We start from the raw sequence: 24,127 nt of genomic DNA on the forward strand, positions 1-24,127 counted from the left end.
TCTTGGAAATACATATATTTATTTTATAATACATCTTTCATTATAACAGTGCTGGATTTCCACCGTCTGGATGCAATGGACGTAACTGGGAGGGGGTGGGGTAGCAGCATTAAACCCTCCACAGATCCCTACTAACACTAGACATCAAAATGTGTATGACGTAGTCCATAGTAACCGATCTCCTGCAGACATACCTACCCTATGGAGCACCTGAGAGCCTCCGAATACGCCGATATGAAGCGTTCTGCTGTGTGCTAACACTTACTCATTAGTGTTATAATATACAAATTTTCTACATTTGCTGAGTGGTAGATTAAGAAAAACGAGGAGAGTGAGAAGAAAGTTGGTGCCCGCTCGGAGCCTGCAGAACCCCTTCTGATAAATGCGGATGATAGTGTTGATGTAATTGTACACTTTCACCACTAGGGGCAGCAGTGAGTTGTGAATGGACAAGGTCTGGCTGATGAGCTACAACAGGACTTCAATGAAAATGAACATTGGTGATTGTATTACACAACGTCAGCAATAGCGGATACTGTGTAAAATAAAGGGAACCCCTGGCATACCTGAGGTGGAGACAGGCATGAAGCGCTGGGTTGACCAAATAATGGTAGTGCTGAATTTACAAGCGCACTTAGCCCACATGGGGCATATAAGGTGCAGTGCAGCTTGGCAGTCTTTGTCCTGGAACACAGCATTATATATATATATATATATATATATATATATATATATATATATATATACACAGTAACTGACTGCAGAGATACAAGAGTTGGAGAGTTATTCTCAACACCTCGCTTTCTGACCCTTCCTCTGGTCTTCAGTCCTTAAAGACAAGTTGCCCCAGGAAATCTGCCAACTTTTGAAGTAACCAGGTCCGCAGTGGTAGGACAACCACACTCATCATCAGCGAGTCCAATACAGTTAGCAGCTGTGCTACATAAATGCCTTACAGAAGTCCGCAAATGTGCTTCTGGAAATTAGAATTACAAGTAGGGACACAACAAAAAAAAAAAAAAAACGGCCTGAGTTTGAAGAGCAGGACTGGGAAACTGGAGATACTCCAAATCCTACAGGAAGATCCCCCCCCATCTTACTGCAGGGAATCGACAAAGGCATCAAACTCCTCCATGTTTTTTTCATGCATGGCCAATTTTTCCGGCAGCGAATCCTATGGAGAGGACGGAGAGTGTGAATTGGGGACAGTAGACAAAGTGGATAAAAATAAACAATAAAAAAAACATGAGAAGTTGACCTCACCCTATATAAAAGTGAATAAAAATGCATCGTGCAAGAATAGTATACATCTGATCACTTGGTACAGAATGTTTGATTTTATGGTGCTATGCTACAAAAAGCGACAAAAAAAAAAAAAGTTTGAAACCCCCCCCCAAAAAACAGCTATAGAAATGAATGGGTCCGTAATTACATCCAAAACCCACGGTCGTGTGCGTATGGCCTAAACAGGGAGATGTGCTGCCAACTTGCTGAAATTGTATGGGGACGAACGATCGTAGCAATGATCGCTCGTCCCGATACATTACCGATCATTGCTCCTTAGGGTAGGCCATGAAAATTATATTGGTGGGGGTCTTGTCGATCGGCGCTCGTTTTCATGACGCATATCAGGCCGTATAAAAGGACCTTAACTCAGTAGTAAAAGGTGTAGATTGAGAGCTGGCGAGCAGAGATCTCTCTCCTTAGGTTCATATTAGAACATTGTAGCTTGATGTCATTATATGTCACTGCAGCCTGTAAGAGATTGTGCAGCGTCTGGAAAATGTTGGCGCTTCACAAATAAAATGATTTATTATAATTATTTATAGGTACATATTAGGCAAATGTTGTAAAGGGGATTTACTCATTTATTTCTTAACGTGGCTGACGTAGAGGGAGCATCACATAAGGGATCGTTCACATATAACAGTTCTGGCCGGCTCTTTTTCTCCTCTGATGAAAAAGTTGAATGCAACGTTTTTCTGTACGGATCGAGGAGACATCCGGTGGCAAAGCGAAAAGCTATGGGATTGTTTTTGTACTACGCGCGAGTGCCGGACATCTGTGAACAAACCCTTAAAAAGGGAATACCTTTCAAAACAGATTCTAAAACTATTTTATGCCAGACTTTTTGACCTATGAAAACTGTCAGATGGCTGTAATGTGGCCATTTTCATGACCGTATTAAGGTGTAAGACGTGGACTGCCTGTTTAAATCACCGTAGGACCCTAGCCAGACATTACAGCGATCTGAATGCGGCCTAGAAGGGATGAAATTGATCTGTTGGGGTTGTCCGGACTTTTTTTTATTGATGGCCTATCCTTAGGATATGTCACCAATCTCAGATCGGTGGTGGTCCGACTCCCAACACCCCCACTGATCAGCTGACTCAATGGGCCACGGCGCTTGTAGCGCCGTACATAGCGGTAGCGGCTGTGCCTGGGTTTGCAGCTCAGTCTCATTCACTTGAATGGGACCAAAACTGCAATCCCAGGTACAGCCACTCGGAATGTGTCCAGAGCTGTGCCTGTAAACTGGGAAAAGGCCACAGCGACGAACGCTGTGGCCCCATCAATCAGCTGATCGGTGGGGGAGCTGGCAGTCGGACCCCCACCAATATAATTTTCATGGCCTACCCTAAGGATAGGCAGTCAATAAAAAAAATGCCCGGACAACCCCTTTAAAAAAGAAGCATACAGTTGGTAACAGATTAAACTATATACTGTGTATATATACTTATATGTGATACTGAGTAGCACAGACATCTAGGCTTTTTAAAAATACAGAAAAAAAATAAAAAGTATTCAGATTTAAAGGGGTTGTCCAGTCACGGACAAACTGATGGCCTATCCACAGGATAGGTCATCAGTATATGATCGGTGGAAGTCTGACACCTGGACCCTGCACCATTCAGCAGCTCCGGCTGCCTGGACATCCACGCCAGAAACAGATGGCTCAGGTCACAGAATAGCGGCCGTGCTGCAGTGCTATTCAAGTGAATAGGAGCAGAGTTGATGTTCTACAGCACGGCCGCAATGTGGTGGTCAGAGCCATCTGCTTCCGACTCTGAAAACTGCATACCCTGCATAACATCCGGCGCCCGGAGGCAGCTGATCGGTGCGGGATCGGGTATTGGACCCCCACGATCATATACTGATGACCTATCCTGTGGATAGGTCATCAGTTGTCTGTGCCTGGACAAGCCCTTTAAGTTTGCAAAATATATGCCAAAAGGACACACTTTTGGAATATGTCTTCCTCATAGAAAACTATGGGAAAAGTATATGTCTGATGTCGGGTAGAAATGTGATTATGAACGGAGCCTTACTTGTGCAGCAGTTTTAATCAGTTGCTGGTGAGGTCTGCCCTATAGTAAAAGCAACACCATATATTAAATCATGAGGGAACGGATAAGAGACCCCTCCATGTAAAACGTAACACGACTGAATAATATTACCTGTAGTTACAACTAAATTTTAATATAAGCCGCTCTGCAATATACTTCATTAGAGGACGGCAGCGACCTCCGCGTGGATATGGGTGCCTAGAAAATAGACCCTGCCCACTCATCCACGTTCCAAGAGGACACAGAGCTTTTATTGCAGACGTGCAGCATGAGAAGTGTCTGGGATCATTATTGCAGTCCTCTCATAAAGTCTATCATGAAGCCTTAAAGAAAAAAAACTAACACACTACTCACCAGATCTTCTGCCATGGACTGGACAGCAATGTCAATCGAAAGGCTGCTCAGTTGAGGGGGGTTCTGAAATTCCCGGTAGAAGGTCCCCACATCCATGGGAAGGTCATCTTTAGAAAAGGCCGGTCGCTGAAAGATGGAATAGAGTCTCACCTTTAGCCTTGTAAAGAGATTACGTTTTCTTAAAGAAATTGTCCACCTAGACCTAATTCTAGAAAAATGTTTATTTCTACTGCAGCTCGCAATTCAGAGCGGCACGGCTGGATTTCTGCTAAGCGGATGTCGGCTCCAGAAGTCATATCTGACAGTCCGGTTACTAGGAATGCATTGCGTAACCACCACAAAATCTTCAATAGGGTTCTCAGTCAGCAAATCTCTCGCAACCAGACTGTCCCAGGTCACTGTACTGTTCACCCCAATGAAAAACTACAAATGAATTGAGGGCCCAGAATGGACAAATAAGACTTGGCAGGACTTTACAGAGTTAAAAGAAAAAAAGACTAAGTTTTTTTTCCCCAGAAGCAGCACCACATGAAAACATGGCAGGGAGCATGCCACGAGGTGGATTGGGGTCCTCATTTAAAAATAGATGGACCATTAGTGATATAGGCAATAATCACTTTGTATAAATGGACATCTTTGAAGATGTGAGCTGGCAGTATTATGCCATATTGGGCACATAGATACTTTGGTGACTTGCATTAGTATTTATGGGCTCAATTTGGCAATCCCATCTAGAAATTACAAATGTAAAATGCAGGGTGAGACCACTTACAAAATCCACCATAACAAAGTCATCCTGAGGAACTTCATTACTTGAGCAGGAACTCTGCAGGCTGCGGGCATCTGGTGACACCTCTTCTGGGGTCTCAGGACAGAGCACCTGGGATAAAAAAAATTAAATGGAAACAATGATATCCGGGAAACTCTTTGCCTCGGTCGCTACTTATGAGGTGGCGTTATGTACGCTTTAAGGTACTCATGTGACCAGGATCAGAGTACATACCATGGGGTCAATGTCCTCCACATCAATCAGTCTGGGTGCAAACACAGCGAATGGTATATCTGTGCTGGTAAAAGTGACCTGTGAAAAGATCCAAAACAGCTAAAGTGGAACTAAACTTTAAAAAAAACTTTTGACATGTCAGAAGTTTTGATCTGTGGGGTTCCGAACACAGAGACCCCCACCAATCTCTATAATGAAGCGGCAGAAGCGCTCGTGTGAGCGATGTGCCGCTTTGTTTCTGATGGGCTTTTCTCGGAGAGGTGTATGGGTTCAATAGAAAGTCTATGAGCCTGTACAGAGCTCGTTCGGCTTTCCAAGGAAAGCCAATGAGAAACGAAGCAACGCGGCGCTCGCCGGAACACTTCATTTTAGCGATGGGTGGGGGTCTTTAACGCTTATTACACTGGCTTAATAAGACCGGCACATGTTCACACACATACACAAACTCACCTGAGGGGAAGGTTTGTCCACAAAGGCCCCCACTTTACGGGTAAAAAGAATATGTGGAGATTTATTGGGGGAAGAGCTCCTCCCTGCAGTGCTGCTGCCGGATGGGATGTCTGCTTCCTCACTTCATAAAAAAGCAAGAATAAATGCAAACGATGCCACATTAACATTGGAAGGCCTATGGGCATACAGGCGGGGGACCTACCTGCTGGAGGTGGTGCCAGTTACGTGTGATGGTGAAGTTAGAACCGCTCTGTCATGATCTGCTTGAGCGCCATGTGCAGGTTGGGCGGTAATATTGGGCAACCCCCCGTCCTTTCCTAGCACCATCATCTATTAACAGAATCAGCATTGGGGTTAAATCAGCAACAACAGGCGTAGTCCACCTTAAAAGTTACACAATACATTGGGAAACGTATTTCGTAGTCTTTTCTTCATACACTTGTTTTAGCTCTATGTCAGTATTGATGTCAGTCTGAACGGATTGGCAGCTGCCGGAATTGAAATTTCCCTCCACTCTCCATCCGCCACTGACTACAAACTATTGGTGCACATTGAGATGTCGAAACGCCATCGAAAACTTGTACCCCGACAGATGTCGGCCTAGTACATTCAGATAAATCTATTACAGAAATTTAGTACATTTGCTAATACAAGTATATTAGGGAATGGTTTCTTATATTAAGTTAAGAGTACAGCTCCAAGTTGGAGATACTCTAACTAGGATTCAAGTTACATTCTATACAATGACTTCTCCTAACATTCACTAATATAGAAGGTTGGCTCAGTGTGTTTTAAAGGAGTTGTATAGGATTCTGAAAAACGGCTTTCTTCCAAAAACAGCACCACACCTATCTACAGGTTGTGTGTGGTATTGCAGCCCCACTCACTTCAGTGAAGAGGAGCTGCAATAACACACACAACCCGTGGACAGGTGTGGCACAGCCATTTTTTTCTAATCCTGTACGACCCCTTTAGTACAGGAGCCAAAACGGACCTTAGGTTTTTTCTCGGTGCCCTCATGAAGCTACATTATGTGTAGTGTTAAAAGTGTACATCGTTTTGCTCCCCCACCCCACACATCTGCTTCATCCAAAATGTCTGACACTGTATTTACACAAAACTAGATTTACGATTAGTGTTCATGACGAAATGATGCACTATAGAATGAGGGCATATGGGCAATATATAGGCGGAGCTGCGGGCAGCTGAATTATTTACATGTGACCGAGAGGCCAGCGATTGGGGGGGGCGGAATTAATTTAATTTTATTAACATGGCCATATTTAATCCTGAACAGCCCTTTAATCAGTTGCATATGCTATGTGAGCCATATAAACCTGTATGCAGTTTGCTCCCTCTAGTGGCGGTCACGAGAAGGAATATTTACATAGACTGTCCTGGGTCTGTCACCTGAAACCCACCTAATAGGACACACATGAACAGCCCCTTTAATTATGTGGCTGTCAAAAAGGAGGTGATTCGGGGCTATGTAAAAGGGGAAAAACATTATTCCAATGTATTCTATGCATTTATTATGTAAACTATGTTATCGGGATTACAAGCATTTTAGGACTAATGCGTGTGGATGAAGACAGTGACAGAAAGAACAGTACAATTAGTTCTAGTCTACCCCTTTATAAACTCCCCTCCCCCACTTACTACAAATCTATGTGTCAGAGCAGCTAGTAATGTCTCTGAGTTCCCACCAGCAGCACAAGTCTAGAGGAAACACGCAATCAAGTACCATAGCATGATGATTTGGATTCACTAGAGCATTGGTATGTAATATATATATATATATATATATATATATATATATATATATATATATATATATATATTCCTTGAGGAATGCCACTATTTACTTATACCATTACCAGTAACCCCATATTAGAGATTCACCACGTCCCTTTAAATCTGTGCTGCCATGCGGAAATAATGTGCCATTCTTTAATCCTATTCCCATGCATTAAACCCGTCTCCTCTTCCTGAGGAGTACCTGGTGTGGAAGCGTAGCGCTCACTCCAGCAGCCAAGGCCACAGGGTAGCCCAGGTCCGAGGATCCAGCTGCAAGGACAGTTGGCTGGTAAGAAAAGCGAGAGCTGTACAGCTAGAAAGCAAGTGAGAGGAAGGACGAAATAAAGAGATGGAAGAAAGGAAAGGTTAATAAGCAATTATCACACTCCCTTATGTTTTACCCAATGCACTGATGCAGATCTGTATAATAGGAAATGTGGGTAAGACTCGTGATCCAACGCTCACATTACATAGTCAGTACGGTTGAAAAAAGATGAAGGTCCATCAAGTTCAACCAAGAGATGGGAAAAGGGAAGGGAAGAATTTAAAGTGAACGGAAAATTTTGATTCAATTAAAGGAACATTAGCCTAAAATTTTTAAAGCGGTTGTACAGGATTAGAAACAGCACCACACCGGTTCGTGGGTTGTGTCCGGTATTGCAGATCAGGTCTATTGAAATGAATGTGTCTGAGCTGCAATACCACATATAAACCGGTGGACAGGTGTGGCACGGATTTTGGAAAAAAGAAGCCATGTTTTTCTAAACCTATACAAACCCTCTAAAGGGATTTTCCGGTAATTCTCGCTGAAACTAAGCGGCCGACGCGCTTGTGTGAGCGCTGTGCTGCTTTGCTTCTGATTGACTTTCCTCGGAAAGCCGAGAGCGGTGTATAGACTCAGACTTTCTATTGAGCCCGTACATCACTCTAAGGAAAGCCGATCAGAAACTAGTGCTCGCCCGAGCGCTTCTGCTGCTACGTTTTAGCGATCAGTGCTCAGAACCCACCGATCAAAACTTCTGACATGTCACTAGGATATGTCAAAAGTTTTTTAAAAAGTTTAGTTACACTCCATATTGGATGGTGGGTCGAAGCTCGGGACATGCAACATTTACATCAAACTTGTATCTGTGTTGCTTTATTAAAAATTGTTGGAAAAACTAAAAACTCAATTAAGATCTAAAAAGAAAAAAAAAAGTTTCGTTAACCTCTAAGCGGTGTATAAAACCGGGTCTGTAGACAGGAAAAGATCCCCCCCCCCCCCCCCGTGAACTTGAAGTAGATTGATCCACCAGAAAAAATGGTTAGAGACCGATCTCTTGGTTTCCTGCTGTGCATTCTCCTTATTCTCACAGATACAGAGGCTCACACCTTATAAATGACTGTATTGGACTCACTTGATGAGGGAAGGTCAGTCCCATCGTCAGGACCCTGTGGGAGTCTGTAACCACCGGAGTGGCTGTCTGACACTGTGCCTTACTGACAGTGAACACACACTACACACAACAGGCCAGAGAGAGACAGAGAGAAAGAAAGAGAGCAGACAGGTAAGATAGGATTGCAGGTACCAGGCTTCATTTTAATGAACCCTTAAGGGGGTAACAGTATCTCTAAAAGACAACCCCTGTTCATATAACCTATTAGGGCATATGGACATGATTGATAGATGGGGTGCCCTGCTTGGGACTCCCCTCTATGAACAAGAACGGGGAGACACTGTACAATCGGCTCCCATTCTAATGAACTCGAGCCATTCTTGTGTTACATCTGAATGGCCGCCCTGTAATACTGCATTTCCCTTGTAGCGGCCGCTGCATTCTGAAAGGGGTTGTTTCTAATGAGACAAACCCTTTGAATTGAATGTTCACCTTTTAACATCATGTCCTTTTTTAAAGTACAGTGAAGTTTACCGCTCAGACGGCACTGGTAACAGTCCAATATCATTCAGTATGGGCTCTCTCCCAGAAAAATGCAGTGGACAGTCCGCAATCCAATGAGGGTGTGGATGGTAATTCTTATCCTTGTAGTTCCACCAAGCTCCTTATCGTCTCTCTCCACATTCAAGCCCCAGAGGAAACCCAGGGTCGGGCGAGAGTGTTTGGCGTGCCGCCTAGAAATTTTAAAGATTTTTTACTTACCTTGATGCTTTTATTTCTTGTTACTTCTAGACATAAGATCCTTTTCGTACCAGGAGTTCTTTGAATGTGGAGAGAGACGATAAGGAGCTTGGTGGAACTACAAGGATAAGAAGTACCATCCACACCCTCATTGGATTGCGGACTGTCCACTGCATTTTTCTGGGAGAGAGCCCATACTGAATGATATTGGACTGTTACCAGTGCCGTCTGAGCGGTAAACTTCACTGTACTTTATATATGTTATTTAGGGTATTTGTTGGATCATACCCAATTTAGTTTTGCCTGCTCCGGTCTGAGAGAGATTTTGTGGGTATTTGAGCCAAGAGAAACCACCATTATATTTATGTCCTTTTTTAGTTCCAAAATTAAATTTCCTAATATATCTTTAGAGAGTCCAACTCTTCTGACAAAAGGCTCTAAATCCCCTGCAAAGACATAGATCTAAAACATAACATTCTAACTACCTGCAGCCACCACTAGGGGGAGCTTACTGCTGACTGTATTATTGGATTCAATGTGAACAGTATGCGGTAAGCTCCCCCTAGTGGTGACTGCATGTAGCCAGCATGTTCTCTTTCACTCATTAGGAGCTCTCTATCAGAAAAACAGAGTTTCAACCCCTATCCATATATATTAAGAAGTTAAATGCTATGTAAAGCTTTGAGGATTTGACACACAGGATCCGCTGACATCAAACCTGTCAGGTCTAGGTCTGCGGGACTGACGGATTCAGCGTAAAGCGAACAAAACAGCTGTTCTGTATAGAGAATACAGAACGGCTGTATCGCCAAAAGGTAAAAGGAATGTTTAATAAAAACGATTTACAAAGCCTTCAAAAGGTGTCCATAGCAAAAATGCTATCCTGGTCTGAACATTCACTTTGACCCCTCACAATGTCATAAAACACTGGAATAAACCAGCAAAGGCACCAACTTTATATATTTAAAAGACCCGATGCATCTTAGTGTCCCAGTAAAGTTAATATAGACTATTTAATAATGGTTTTGCTGCTTTTGTCCCATTCTCCCGTGTCTGCTTCTGGCTAGTCAGTTGATGGCTGACCATAGCACACGCCACCATTTCCGGCACAGTAAATTGCTCCAATCCAATGTGAGCCTGGCTATTGTGCCTTTCATTGCACACAATCTATGGAATGGCTACATTGTTTACTACCCGCCATCCCCATTTCTGTGTTTATTCATCCATCTTCACTGCCTTTGTCCCTATTTGGTCCCCAGATGACACTAACTTATTCTGCAGGAAATATGGAATAAATCGGAGTGCAATGAGTTCGGTCCAGCATGGGGTCGCCCTTTGCGGGACAAGATTTAAGGACGGGTTGAAGTTCCTTGACTTACAATCTATCTCTACTCCCTGATTTGGACTATTTTCCCTGCTGAACACCGAATATGCTCAGATCATGCCATTTGGATCTTTTTTTTATTTTATTTCTATAACCATCTTGATATGATTTGATATATTTTCAATAAAGGTCATGTCTTATGCCAGTCCAGAGATATATGTTTATGCTCTTACGTACATTGGCACACGATGATTACAGGGTCAGTGTGGCAGGTTCAGCTTAGTCCGTTCTTACTTGCGGGGCGCAGCCTCGTTGTCCAGTGGAGTCCATAGGCAGCGTCTGTTAGAGTTGCATCTATTGTGGGTGCCATAAACTTTTGCACTCCTAATGCAAGATCGTAGTAGTAAAACACAATGGCCACGGAGTAAAATTATAGGAAGTTGCTGAAGGGGAGGACGAGCTGGCACTTCTCTGATCGGATATGCGTAGCTGCCGAGCAGGTTCATGAGAACGCATGCTCGGCAGAATGGGAAATGAGAAAACGGTCGTGGGCGCAGTTCCCTTAGTTGACGTCACAATCAGCCTACACCTTTGAATAGGGAGCCATAGAGGATTCAACATGTACCTATGCAAGAGGATCGCGCCGTATAACTCCAGAAGTTAGAGAAACTAATTTTTGCAGATCTCAATGATGGATTATATAGCACAATAGAGGGCAAACTCACCTGTGATGGAGGGGATGTGGAAAAGGATGTGGCACAGACATCCTGAGAATCCTCTACAGTCGGGTATACAGCGCCTGGCTCCTCAGCTGCCCTGTTAGGAAACATTAAAAAAAAAAAAAAACAACATGCAAAAGAATGACTCCAGACTGTTATAAAGGGGGATCTCCTAACATGAGCGGGCAGACACCAATAAATGCTAACAAGATGTGTACAAAAGGTGATGCTGTATAAAACAAGAAGCTGGCAACGGCAAGCCGTATACCTATAGGGTAAGGTTCTCTGTAGATACAGCAGCATGATAAAGACGGCATGGCAGATATGATGGGCACACAGAGATCTGGTAATCTGACTAACCAGATCTATGGATTCAGTCGCTACAGAGATGGACAACTATTAAGGTCATTTACAACGTATGAAACTGCCTAGAACAAAGCACATACTCGGGTGCAACGTCTGCACTACCTGATAAAGGTAACATGGCAATATATGGGAAACCTATCCTAAAAGCTTGGTTAAGGAAAAGCTTCCCTGCATTCTCCAAAAAAAACATCCGGGATTGTGCATGTGCCAGTGGAGCTAGTGCCTTGACTAAAAGGGGTTATCCAGGAAGTAAACAGAATTTTTTAGGGGCTGCAAACGAAATAAAAACAAAAACGCAATACGAACCTATCCTTGCCTCCGGCGGACCGGCGCTGTCGCTTTGTCACCACTCCCGTTGGTTGTTTACCTGCACGTAGCATGTGACTGTTGCAGCCAATCAGAGGGTTCAGCAGGGCTCTCTGGGGACGAATTGTATTTCTGGCATAATGCTAGAAATACAATGTATAGCCGCTGAGCCCCATTGAGCCCTCTGATTGGCTGCGGAGGACACATGCTACCTGCCGGAGCGACAGCACTGGATAGCCGGGGGCAAGGACGGGTAAGTAGGTATTACTTTTTTTGTTTTATTTATGTCATTTGCAGCTACTAAGAATTTTTTTTTTACTTCCCGGAGAACGTCTTTAAAAGTGGACACGTCCTATCAGTGATGTGTTTACAGGATGTGAGTTATTTGGCGAGACTCTGAGCTGATATCCTCTGTGGCTATAGGTGGTGTGTGTGCACGCTGCCTATGTCCTCACCTGTAGTTGCAGGGATGCATGTGTGAGGTGCTGGGGAAAGGTCGGTCAACAAAATGATCAATAATAATCCCCATGATGGGCTGGGTCCTTTCATACTGCCTGAAATGCAACAAACACATTGATATTATTGAGCTGCTGGGCCCTGCTGTCCTATAGACCCTCACTGTCATCTATCTTGATGGTAAATGTATCCTTCAGTGTAGGAATATTGGCATACAAAATGGGCATAATGAAGGTAAAGGTGAATGTCAGCTGCTGGCGTGTGATGATGCACTGTGCTAATCCAGAAGTGTAGTCCGTAGATAATTCCATAGACATTTATCTCCCGTATAACTGTAGAGACCAGGCTTACCGAGTGGACATGAAGGCCAGATTAGTTCTATAGGCGCAGGTCAGAGTGAGGGTTCCAATGGGTGTCCCTACGGTCCCGACACGCACTGCCTGGAACCCTGGAAAAAGAGATACGGAAATGAGGTACAAGAAAACACGACAATTGTAGCGATCGCTGTATAGTCTAATCACAAACTGCAATAAAATCAGAGTCAATCCCTGCTGACCCAAAACTTGGCAACCATGTACCACGTGATTTGCACAGAAGATTATTACTGGAGCAAAAACGAGTTTGCATGTCGAGTGCTTTAAGGGATTATCCAGAATTGCTTCACCTAATGCTCTTTATCAAGAATGCTACATGGATAAACCTCGCATTACAGCTCAGCCCGATGCGGTTTACTGTGACGTGCGAATAGGATTTCTAAGTATCCCATTCACTTCAATAGTAAGAACAGCGTTTTCCTTTGGGCATGCTGCAGTATGAACTATTTGATACTCTTTGGGGGGATATTCTACCCCAATGACTTCATCGATTTCCAGGTTTTGCGTCCCTTTTACTTATATCCAGGTCTCAAGTTGTTGCTACCTGCGGACACCCCAATAAAGCACGTAGTGTATGAAGCGAATGAATAATGTCAGGGCCCTGGACCGACCACTGAATACCTGACTGTTTTTTAAACACTTCAGGAAAAACTGATAAAATGGGGAAAATTTACTATTCAGAATGTGGCAGAATTTTGACGTACATGCCTTGCGGCACATTTATTAGCGGTTTTAGCCATTTTTTGGGGGTGTGGCCTAAAAGAAAGGGGTGTGGGTTAAAATGCGACAACGTTCTAAAAAGTGCAGCTAGATTTTGGCGCAAAAAAACTGGCAGAAATTAACCCAACTATTTGTGGCATAGTTAAGAGAAAAGTGTCTAGCAAGATGCGCCAAATTTATCATACAGCGTGTACTGTACCACGGTTATAAATTTGGCGCACTTTCGAACTACCTTGTCTACGATTATGCTGCCTAAGACTTAGACATTATTAGTAAATATGCCCAATTGTGTTATGCCTATTGCGGGGCCCGAGGGGATGGAGCATGACACCGGGTTTCTCTCTTTGGTCATAAAAAGTGCGTTCTTTCCCCTGCACTATGGATCACACAGTGTAATCGTTTTGCCTAGAGTTATTCTTTAAACCAAGTAAAGTGCATGAGCGTCACTGGGAATTAGGCCTCATTCACATCTGAGTTTAAGTTCCGGTTGTTCTGCGCCATCAGAACGACGAAAATAACAGAAACGGCAGTTCCATTGCATGACGGAAGCCATTGGCGCCCAACGGAACCCATTGACTTTAATGGGTTCCGTTGTCTTCTGGTCATGGTGTCCGTGGAGCATGCCGCGCTATGGTTTCTGGTATTTTGGGATGGATCCGTGACGGACCAAGGCGGATGTGACGAGGCCCAAAGAAAAAGTTTAATGACAGCCAGTTGGAGGTTCAGTGCTTCAGACGGTTACATAGAATTTTATACATTTACCTTCTTTAAGTCCCAAGAGCTGAACATCGCCAAAATAAATCCTACAAAAAAAAAAAAAGAAAAAAAAAAAAAAAAGGATATTACAAGCTCAAAACATGAGAGGTACAAAGTGATTTTTCTGCCGATATCCAGTGAACATTTTGACTTTCTTTATAGCAACTCTGTCACCGGGAGTCTATATAGTGAGTGACGGCTACAACATGGAATGCAATGCAGGGATAGAGTTTGGCGGTAGTGGTGTATTTTAAATGTATATGACTTGTATGTGTCTGTATTCATTTTAAGAAGCGGTTCTAGGAAATGTGTAAGACTGCAAGGGTCAAGAAATATTATACAAAGTTGAAGGGGATTGCTGAGTGACCCCCTAAAAGATCCACATATACCACCATACTTAAAAACAGCCCGGCAGAGGAGCTCTGGGTTCAAAAACTTGTGTTTGTGCCTTCATGCTGGCGTATTGGAGGATCTGAACTCTACAGTTCTTGGCATACAATCATTAGACACGTGTGGGAGCGCGCCCAGTAGTAAAAACGGGACGATCAGATGGTAAATGTCCACACAGTTTGGAGGCACAATGGTAGAGGAGACCACAGAAGAATTAATGTTGAGTGTTTTACGAATATTTATTTTTTTCCAAGCTTCAGGAGTTTTTGAAAAACAATGTCTGTATCCTGGACAACCTCTTTAATATCAGAATTGCTCTTTTCTTTTACAACATTTCACAATTAAAGTGGGTCAGCTGAATATGCTGCATATTACAGAGACCGGGTCATTTTCCTATTAGGACAAAAATATATAAATATTGTGCCGTTTGTCTAGTAGGAGAGATCAAAAAATATACTGGATTCATAGTGAGGAGTTCCGTGTATTCATGAGTGGAGCGCTCCCTCGCTTCTCAGCAGTAACTGACCAGTTGCTGTGTACATAGAAATGTTGTCGAAAACTAAATTAAAGGGGTTTTTCCATGATCGGACAACTGATTACCTACCCACCGAAGAGCTCATCAGTATATGATCGGTGCAGGTCAGACACTCATAAGCTGCTCCGACTACCTGTGGGCACCAGACGTCCACGCCGGAAGCAGATGGCTCCGGTCATGGAATAGCGGCCGAGCTGCAGTACTATTCAAGGAATAGGAGCAGAGCTGCAGAACAACCGCTAATCAGTGGTCAGAACCATCTGCTTCCGGCTCCAACTACTGCAAACATCCGGTGCCCGGAGGCAGCCGGAGCGGCTCATTGGTGCGGGGTCCGGGTGTCAGACCCGCACCGATCATATACGGATAACTTATCCAGTGGAAAGGTCATCAGTTGTCCGATCGTGGAAAACCCCTTTAAGGTTTCACAAGCGTAAACAGTACCAGGCATCAGATGTACAGACCTGTAGAGAATGACGTATTCATGTCCTTGCTTCCTTGACAACCTGTAGGCTGGGGTCACCCTGGTGACAGCAAGTAATGACTTCAGTAGTAACGACAGCCGATTATATACAGTATAGGAGACTTTGATTTCCCGGTCACATCTATAATCCAGATAGAAAATAATTTAAAACTTACATCTAGACAGATCACAGTCCAGATACGACACTCGCAAGGAGCCCATCAAGCTTGGTTTTCTTGCAACGGTCGTGTCGCAGTAACCTGCGGGCTGCAACGCGGCCACACACTTTCATTACTGCAATGCAGGAAGCGCAACAAAGCGTTCATTGGCTGTCCGACTTGTTTCTCTGCCAAAGTTGCCAGGTAGCCCTAGTCTTATTGTCTACTCTGAAGTGAATGTCCACCCGTAAAAACAATTGTCATTTGTATCTAAAAAGAGGTTGCAAATTCTTTGCCGATTTATTTCACAATATAATCTTTATAGGGTTTGAAGCATCATTTCTGACACAGAGATCCAAATCCCCTGTATAGACATTTATTCTGGCTGCCTGCAGCCACCACTAGAGGGAGCTTAGGAGCTTACTGCTAGACATTGAACTCAATAATAAAAGTGTATTCAGTAAGCTCCTCCGCCCGCCTCCAGCTAAAGCAGCCAGATCATTTAACTATGTATATGCAGGCGATTTGGAGCTCTGCATCAGAAAAATAGAGCTCAACCGCTATATATTAAAAAATGTATCAGTAAAGACTGTTGGACCCATGGAAAAAAAAAAAGTCATGGTACTACAACGTAAACAATCGTTTTAACCTTTTTGCTGCTGCGACTATTTTCACGCTTTTGATATAGACAAATAGAACCTGAATTCTAAAAACAGAAAATTATATTACACCCCCTACTCATAGAGGAAGACCCCCTCCACCATAAACGTGATATTCAAAGAGCACATATCCTCGCTCATTGGTAAAAGGGGTGATAACGCAAAGAAATCTTCCTGCATCGCCCCCTAGAGTCACTGGAGGCCGTACAGGGGGAGATAACCGTAACGGTGATCTGTCTTCATGCTCTCACTTGCAGCTTCTCCCCTCACCTACGGAGACTTAAAACCAGGATACAAAACTTTTCATGCTGCTCCCTGAATATTGCTCCTAAATCTTTAAACCTGGTGTAAGATTCTGAGCTTTAATAGGATACAAAAATCTAAGTTCCAGTCTTCATATTCTAGTCGTGGAAAGGTTTTCACTGCCAAAGACGTATGTAATAAGTCATGACTTTAAAGGGTTAAGGGTGTGCTGAAAGTTAGAGTTACAGCACATAGGCAATTGGCATTACATGCGGTTTCGTACGTTTTCACAAGGTTTAGGCTACACTACAATGATCGACGTGCCGCGCGGTGTACATTGCAGTAATGTAGGTGAATGTGGCTGCATCGTGACTTGCAAGTTGCCGCGATCGCCGCAAGAAGTTCAAACTTTTTGGATTTATTGCGACCGTCCAGTTGTGTTTGCTGCAAACTTGGGTTGCAGTGTGCCCACGTTCACTTACATTACTGCGTAGTACGCAGCAATCTTTGGCCACTCGACCTGTGACGCCGTGTAGCCCTAACCTTAAAGGGGTTATCCGGGGACCAAAAGTTGCATTCATTTTTTTATGTAAAAATAAGTAATTTACTAATGTAAGAGTAATGTAAAAGTGTAGCTAAACGTTTATCAAACTTCTGACATGTCATAAGTTTTAATTAGTGGGGGTCCAAGCACTGAGAACCCCACCAATCGCTAAAACGAAGCAGCTGAAGCGCTCAGCCGCTTCATGTCTGTTCGGCTTTTTCTGGAAATTAATGTATCCGATTAGAGACTCAATATAAAGTCTATGAGCCCGTACACCGATACATTTATTTCCGGAAAAAGCCGAGCAGACACGAAGTGGCTGAGCGCTCCCACGAGCGCTTCAGCTGCTTCCGTTTAGGGATCGGTGGGGATCTCAGTGCTTGGACCACCAGCGATCAAAACTTCTGACATGTCACTATGACATGTCAGAGGTTTGTTAAATGCTTAGCTGCACTTTAATTTAAAATTTGGTACCAAATGGTGCCGTTCAAACCCTGTGAATTGTTCCCGGAAGTCCTGAAGCTTTTCTAATATTGATGACACGCCGACACGGCCCCACGTTACTGAGGGCTTGCTTCCTGTGCTGTTCAGGTTGGCGTGTTATCAATGGCATGTCCGCAAGGGGCTGTCACATTGCCTATGGAGTCCCTCGAGCAGAGCATCAGCTATCGGTTTGCTCAGGACTCCAGCACTGCTCCCGACACTGCGTCAGTGACTTTAGGGGTTTCCTATAGCTGAAGTTCCCGAGCAGAGAATCAGCTGATGCTCTGCCCGGGGACTCCAGCACTGCTGCCAACGGCACTGTCCATATATGGGAAAAAATATATATATACAAAATCCACATAATGCCCTGTGTAATATACTCTATTTATGGTACTTTCCCACTAAAAGTATTTATGTCGTAACTGCCCAAGGACAAAAAATAAAAATATAGGTCGCACTAACTTTTCATTCATTTCCAGACACCAAACTTCAAGCTCCATGGAGTCTCCCTGCAAAAATAAAAAAAACACTAAATGAGACTTTTACAAAAAAAGAAAACTCGTTGTGCAACTTGCATTGCATGAAGGGTTTGCTACACATGTATCCAGTATAGACAATCCTCTGAACAGCCAAGGCCTAGTTCACATCTGCGTTAGAGGCCTCCGTCGCAGATTCAACTGAAAATACCGGAAACAGCGCAGCATGCTGCACTATTGTTTCCGGTAAAACCATGGACACCCCAACGGAAACCCATTAAAGTCAATGGGTTCCATCGGCTGCCCGTGGTGCAACGGAGTCGGCGCTTCCGGTTATTTCCTTGTTTTGCTCATCTGACGGAGCAGAGCAACAGAATGACAAGTGCAGGTGTGAACATAGCCTTAACCCACCTGTACTCCAGACTGATACATTTCACCTGATACATTGTCGCAATCAAACAGGACAGGAAAAAGATTTGTGCTGGTGAGTTATGTCGCCCACAGAGGATTGCTTAGACTGGATACACTGTAGCAAATGTGGAGACCTGGTATGGGGTTGACAACTAAACTCTCACCAAAAATAAACTATTAACACGTGAAATAATAGTGAAGTAGCGGTAGTTTTCCTTTTTCCCTTTCCTTCAAACTTCCACACCTCAGGACCCGGTTAGGTGAGGCATTTGGGGGTACATCTAACCCCCAAATGATACATGCCCGTACCTCTGAGGTCTTCAGGGAGATCTCCACACACATGGAGCGCCCCACTGCTGGCAGCTGGCCTGAAAGAGCTTTCTTGGCTTCTTGAGTCACCTCAGGGATGTCTTTTATCGCCAAATTAAACTGTAAAAAAAACAGAACAGTTAATGGACATCAACCTATAAAATATGTATGTGGAAGCAGAAACGTGATGGGACGACGCTGTGAAATCACTTACCCAGTCTGAACCTGTCGGGGAGGAAGTCGAACGCGTGCAAATCTTATCTCCGAGACGAGCTTGTACGATGACCTGGACTGCCTGTTGAATGAAGACATTTCTAATGAAGCCACAGCAAGAAGGACGAGTATAATAATCTCCTATAATACTAGAATTATTACATGAACTGGAGGAGACTTATGGGATCTGTACGCAGGAGAGATGGTGGTGATTTTATTTTCCTGCCTAACAAAATTGTGGCTTTGCCGGATACAAGAAAAATCTATTTTTGACTTGTTAACCCTGCAGAGCAATGGCACGAAAAATAAATAATTTATATATATATATATATATATATATATATATACACACACACACACACACACACACATGCGCACGCACACGCACGTCCTTCTCAATTAATTAGAATATCAAAAAGTTACAATTTCAGTAATTCAATTCAAAAAGTGAAACTTCTATATTCTGTAGATTACACACAGAGGGATCCATTTCCAGCATTTTTATTAATTAATGTTGATGATTATGGTAACCGTTAATGAAAACAAAAAATTTTGTATCTCAAAAATTATTTTTTAAATTAGGCTTATATAATATTCTAATTTTCTAGTATCAAAATGTTGTCCAACTAAAAAGTATGTACAGTATCTGCCCTCAATACTTGGTCGGGGCTCCTTTTGCATGAATTACTGCATCAATGCGGCGTGGCATGGAGGCGATCAGCCTGTGGCACTGCTGAGGTGTTATCAATGCGGCGTGGCATGGAGGCGATCAGCCTGTGGCACTGCTGAGGGGTTATGGAAGCCCAGGTTGCTTTGATAGTGGCCTTCAGCACGTCTGCATTGTTGGGTCTGGTGTTTCTCATCTTCCTCTTGACAATACCCTATAGATTCTCTATGAGGTTTAGGTCAGGCGAGTTTTCTGGCCAATCAGGCGCTGTGATACTGTGGTTATTACACCAGGTATCGGTACATTTTGCAGTGTGGGCAGGCGCCAAATCCTGCTGGAAAATGAAATCAGCATCTCCATAAAGCTGTCAGCAGAGGGAAGCATGAAGTGCCCTAAAACTTCCTGCTAGACGCTGCGCTGACTCTGGACTTGATATAACACAGTGGACCAACACCAGCAGATGACACGGCCCCCAAACCATCACTGACTGGAAACTTCACACTGGACCACAAGACACTTGGATTGATTTCTCTCCACTTTTCCTCCAGACTCTGGGACCGAGATTTCCAAATGAAATGCAAAATTTACTTTCATCTGAAAACAGGACTTTGGACACGGAGGAACAGACCAGTCCTTGTAAAGGCTTAGGAAACACTTGCAGGTGTTTTGTGTTGATTCGCTGATTAGAGTGTCACACCAGGAGGATACAATCTTCAACTTTTACCCAATAATCACATTTTCTGAGAGACACACAACAAAACGTTACAGCACTCTGAGCTAGAGGTATAAACCTGTTTTATTCAGGCAACATCAAAAGGTGCAATCCCACATTGGGACCTTTCTCAAGTACATTGCACCTTCTGATGTTGCCTGAATAAAACAGGTTTACACCTCTAGTTCGGAGTGCTGATCATTTTGATATATTTACACAGTCCCTAGGATCGTGATTACAAGGGAGCGACCTTCTCCCCATGTAATGTAGAACAGGATGGTGGAGAAGCAGCACTCAAGTAAAAAAAGACATTAATCTTAAAAGAATATTAGAGGTTATTGGTGTCTCTGTTCCCAAGTCTCCTGAAGCGGCTCTCTTATTTATGTTCCCTATGCCATTACACATTTATAACAGTTCCCTAACTAGACATCTCCTTCAGGCGGCAAAGTCAGTGATCCCGTGTAGGTGGAAAACGGCGATACCCCCAACGTTAGATGAGTGGTTTCAAGAGGTTGCCTTGATACAGAGAATGGAACACCTGGTGGCTCATTCCCCGGCGGCTGCTGTAAAATATGAGTCTACGTGGTCTCCATGGATTGCGTTCCTTTCTTCCTCCTCCTATCCTATCTTACTGCTGTAACGGAGTCCGAATATGCCCCTGTTAAGTGTATTGTGGTTCTTGCTCTTTTCACTCATGATACCCCGGAACTTGAGTACAGGCTCCCCATGTTTTCCTCCCTCCCTTCCCTTCTTTCTCTTCCCCTGTCTAGGGTAATGTGCCTCTCCTTCTCTGATTGTATTCATTGTCCTCATTGTACCTTCTGATGTTTAGGAGTCTGAATTCTTATTAGTATGTTTCATCCTTTGCAGTGCTCCTCTTATTTGCTTTTAGGCTCATTCATGCTGCTGCTGTATAATGAATAATGTCCTTTGTATTGGGATGTGATGCACACTTTTTTACTTTGGGCTTATTTGTTGTTTTCCTTTAATGTATGGAGGCCTTCCCTCCACTGTGTTCTGTATCTGTGTGTATTGAAACTCAATAAAAAAAAAATTGAATATGAAAAAAACCAAAAACACATTAATCACCACTGTCGTTGTAAAATATATATATATATATATATATGATATATTGGGTTTTGTTTCTACCTTTAACGCAAAGAATTTGACAAACTTGTCCAAGTCCTTCCGGTCCTGTGGGCTGAGGTCAGAGTCCATTGTGTCTGTGAACCTGAAAAGGCAGGAGTGAACGGTTAATAATGTGTAAAAAATAAGGGCAGCGATTCTAATGAGAGATGCCGTATTTATTTCCGGTGCTTATATAGCGTCAACATATTTTGCAGCGCGGTACAGATATATTGTCATCACTCACATCAGTCCCGGTCCCCAATGGACTCACAAGCTAGTGTCCTATCACATACATACACACTGGGGCCAATTTACCTATAACCAAGTTTTTGGGGTGTGCGAGTGAAAACCCACACAAACTCCAGGCAGAGGTTACCCTTGGTCAGATTTGTACCCAGGACCCCAATGCTAAAAGGTAACAGTGCAAAGCAAGGAGGGTTGAGTGTTAGACACAATGCAATTTTACGGAATTGGAGTTTTTAATCTTTTCTTCTTGAGTCACACTCCCAAAGAAGTCAATGTAGATGTTGTGCAACTGAACGTAGAGTGCGTATGTAGATGGGTCCTTTGAAGGAGGGGGGGGGGGGGGTCTCATCGGAGACAATCCCTTTCAAAATGAGTCAAACAGCTGACTTTGCCGGGGGAAGCCGTGTCCTGTAAGGCATTTCTCCTGCAGCAACCGCTGTATGGGATTGTAGTATTACATGGCGGCCATTCAGATGAAATGGTAATACAAGGATTGCTCAAGTCCGCCAGAATGGGAGCCACTCGTACAGAGGGGACCCTCCTCTATGATGTCAATATGTCCTAATTGGGAATATGGACAGGGATTTTCTTCACTAGACAATCCATTTAAAGAGGCTGTCACCAGATTATAAGTGTCCTATCTCCTACATAATCTGATTGGCGCTGGAATGTAGATTACAGCAGTGGTTTTTATTTTGAAAAACTATAATTTTTGAGCAAGTTATGAGCAATTTTAGATTTATGCTAATGACTTTCTTAATAGACAACTGGGCGTGTTTTTACTTTTTACCAACTGGGCGTTGTACAGAGAAGTGTATGACGCTGACCAATCAGTGACCAATCAGCATCATACACTTCTCATTGTTCCAGCCCATTGTTACAGTGTGATTGTGCAGTGCAGGAATCTGGGCTGGAACAATGAGAAGTGTATGAGGCTGATTGGTCACTGATTGGTCGGCCTCATACACTCCTATGTACAACTCCCAGTTGGTAAAAAGTAAAAACACGCCCATTTGTCTATTAAGAAACTAATTAGCATAAATCTAAAATTGCTCATAACTTGCTCAAAAATTATAGTTTTTCAAAATAAAAACCACTGCTGTTATCTACATTACAGCGCCAATCAGATTACGTAGGAGATAGGGCACTTATAATCTGGTGACAGAGCCTCTTTAAGGTTTAGGTTTCATGAACATCATCGTATTCAATATCCGTATCACACAGATCCCAAATATACCGCTATGTTATACAATAGGGCCATGTATACCGTTGTTTGAAAATATGGCAGTAGTACAGGGAGTTTTTGTATATATATATATGTATACATACATACATACACACATATATATACATAAGTCTGCATAAGAAATTAAAAATGCTACTACATGCCCCATCCAATGCCATATGTTGGACCAAACTTACCCTGGAAGATTTCAGTGGTCCGATATACAGCACCCCACACATAACTGTAAGGCTATGTTCACACGGAGTATTTTGGGGGAGGAATATCTGCCTCAAAGCTCCAAACGGAATTTTGAGGCAGATATTCCTCCCCCAAAATACTCCGTGTGAATAGCAATGATCGCGCCGTTTTTCGCCCGCGGCCATTGAGCGCCGCGGGCAGAAAACACGCTTTCTCCTGCCTCCCATTGAAGTCAATGGGAGGTCGGAGGCGGAAGCGCCCGAAGATAGGGCATGTCGCTTCTTTTTCCCGCGAGGCAGTTTTACTGCTCGCGGGAAAAAGACGCCGACGCCTCCCATTGAAATCAATGGGAGGCGTTCTCGGGCCGTTTCTGCCGAGTTTTGCGACGCGGTTTCCGCGTCAAAAAACTCGGCAAAAGACCCCGTGTGAACATAGCCTAAGACTCTGTGCTGTTTTTGTCCTACGTTTAATGTACATACTGGGAAAAGCGCTCGACGTATACCTTAAACATAGGCGGCATCCGTCACCATACATTTTAATGGTATATGTTAAACGCATACGTCATGAACTCTCATAACCCTGTTCATAATGTAGACGTTAAACGGATACCATTATAGTCTATGGTGACGGATGCCACTGTTAGGCATGTCCCCCATAGACCATAACGTATCCGTTTAACGTGTACTACATGAAAGGCTATTGAGAAGCCAATGGCGCATCCGTTTAATGAATGCCTGTGACATACGTCACCCATAGACCTACATGTTAAAAAACATTTACCGCACGCTATGCGTTTTTTTCGCGGGATGGAAAAGAGAAGTCTACTCCGCTGTTCCATCTTCCAAAATGATAAAAACATATCCTGATGTATACCAGCCCCATAGGAGGCCAAAAGGACATGTTCAGCCTGTACGCTCAGAGCTTTCCGGACGTTCAGGCTAAAGGTAGGGCCAAAACCTAGTGTGTACATGGCCGAAGGCT

The 24,127-nt window shown here is 43.5% G+C and overlaps 1 protein-coding gene across 8 annotated transcripts in view; it reads right to left on the reverse strand.

Moving 5' to 3' along the window:
- ATG13 (autophagy related 13) overlaps positions 1-24,127 on the reverse strand; it is a 27,290-nt gene continuing 3,163 nt past the window's right edge. The window contains exons 2-19 of one of the 8 annotated variants that reach the window (XM_075837906.1): positions 21,499-21,580; positions 18,972-19,052; positions 18,758-18,877; positions 18,024-18,070; positions 15,476-15,616; positions 14,096-14,136; positions 12,591-12,687; positions 12,239-12,337; positions 11,118-11,208; positions 8,349-8,447; positions 7,154-7,264; positions 5,357-5,484; positions 5,155-5,275; positions 4,705-4,782; positions 4,474-4,581; positions 3,702-3,827; positions 3,330-3,368; positions 1-1,174 (exon numbers count right to left, since the gene is read on the reverse strand). In XM_075837906.1, coding sequence (XP_075694021.1) covers positions 1,097-1,174; positions 3,330-3,368; positions 3,702-3,827; positions 4,474-4,581; positions 4,705-4,782; positions 5,155-5,275; positions 5,357-5,484; positions 7,154-7,264; positions 8,349-8,447; positions 11,118-11,208; positions 12,239-12,337; positions 12,591-12,687; positions 14,096-14,136; positions 15,476-15,616; positions 18,024-18,070; positions 18,758-18,877; positions 18,972-19,052; positions 21,499-21,567 — 1,674 coding nt within the window. In that variant the 5' untranslated portion in view covers positions 21,568-21,580 and the 3' untranslated portion in view covers positions 1-1,096. The remainder of the gene's footprint in view (positions 1,175-3,329; positions 3,369-3,701; positions 3,828-4,473; positions 4,582-4,704; positions 4,783-5,154; positions 5,276-5,356; positions 5,485-7,153; positions 7,265-8,348; positions 8,448-11,117; positions 11,209-12,238; positions 12,338-12,590; positions 12,688-14,095; positions 14,137-15,475; positions 15,617-18,023; positions 18,071-18,757; positions 18,878-18,971; positions 19,053-21,498; positions 21,581-24,127) is intronic. The other 7 variants (XM_075837908.1, XM_075837910.1, XM_075837907.1 and 4 more) reach the window with 7 other exon arrangements.

This window comes from Rhinoderma darwinii, chromosome 9 (assembly GCF_050947455.1).
Source record: "Rhinoderma darwinii isolate aRhiDar2 chromosome 9, aRhiDar2.hap1, whole genome shotgun sequence".
Taxonomy (NCBI): domain Eukaryota; kingdom Metazoa; phylum Chordata; class Amphibia; order Anura; family Rhinodermatidae; genus Rhinoderma; species Rhinoderma darwinii.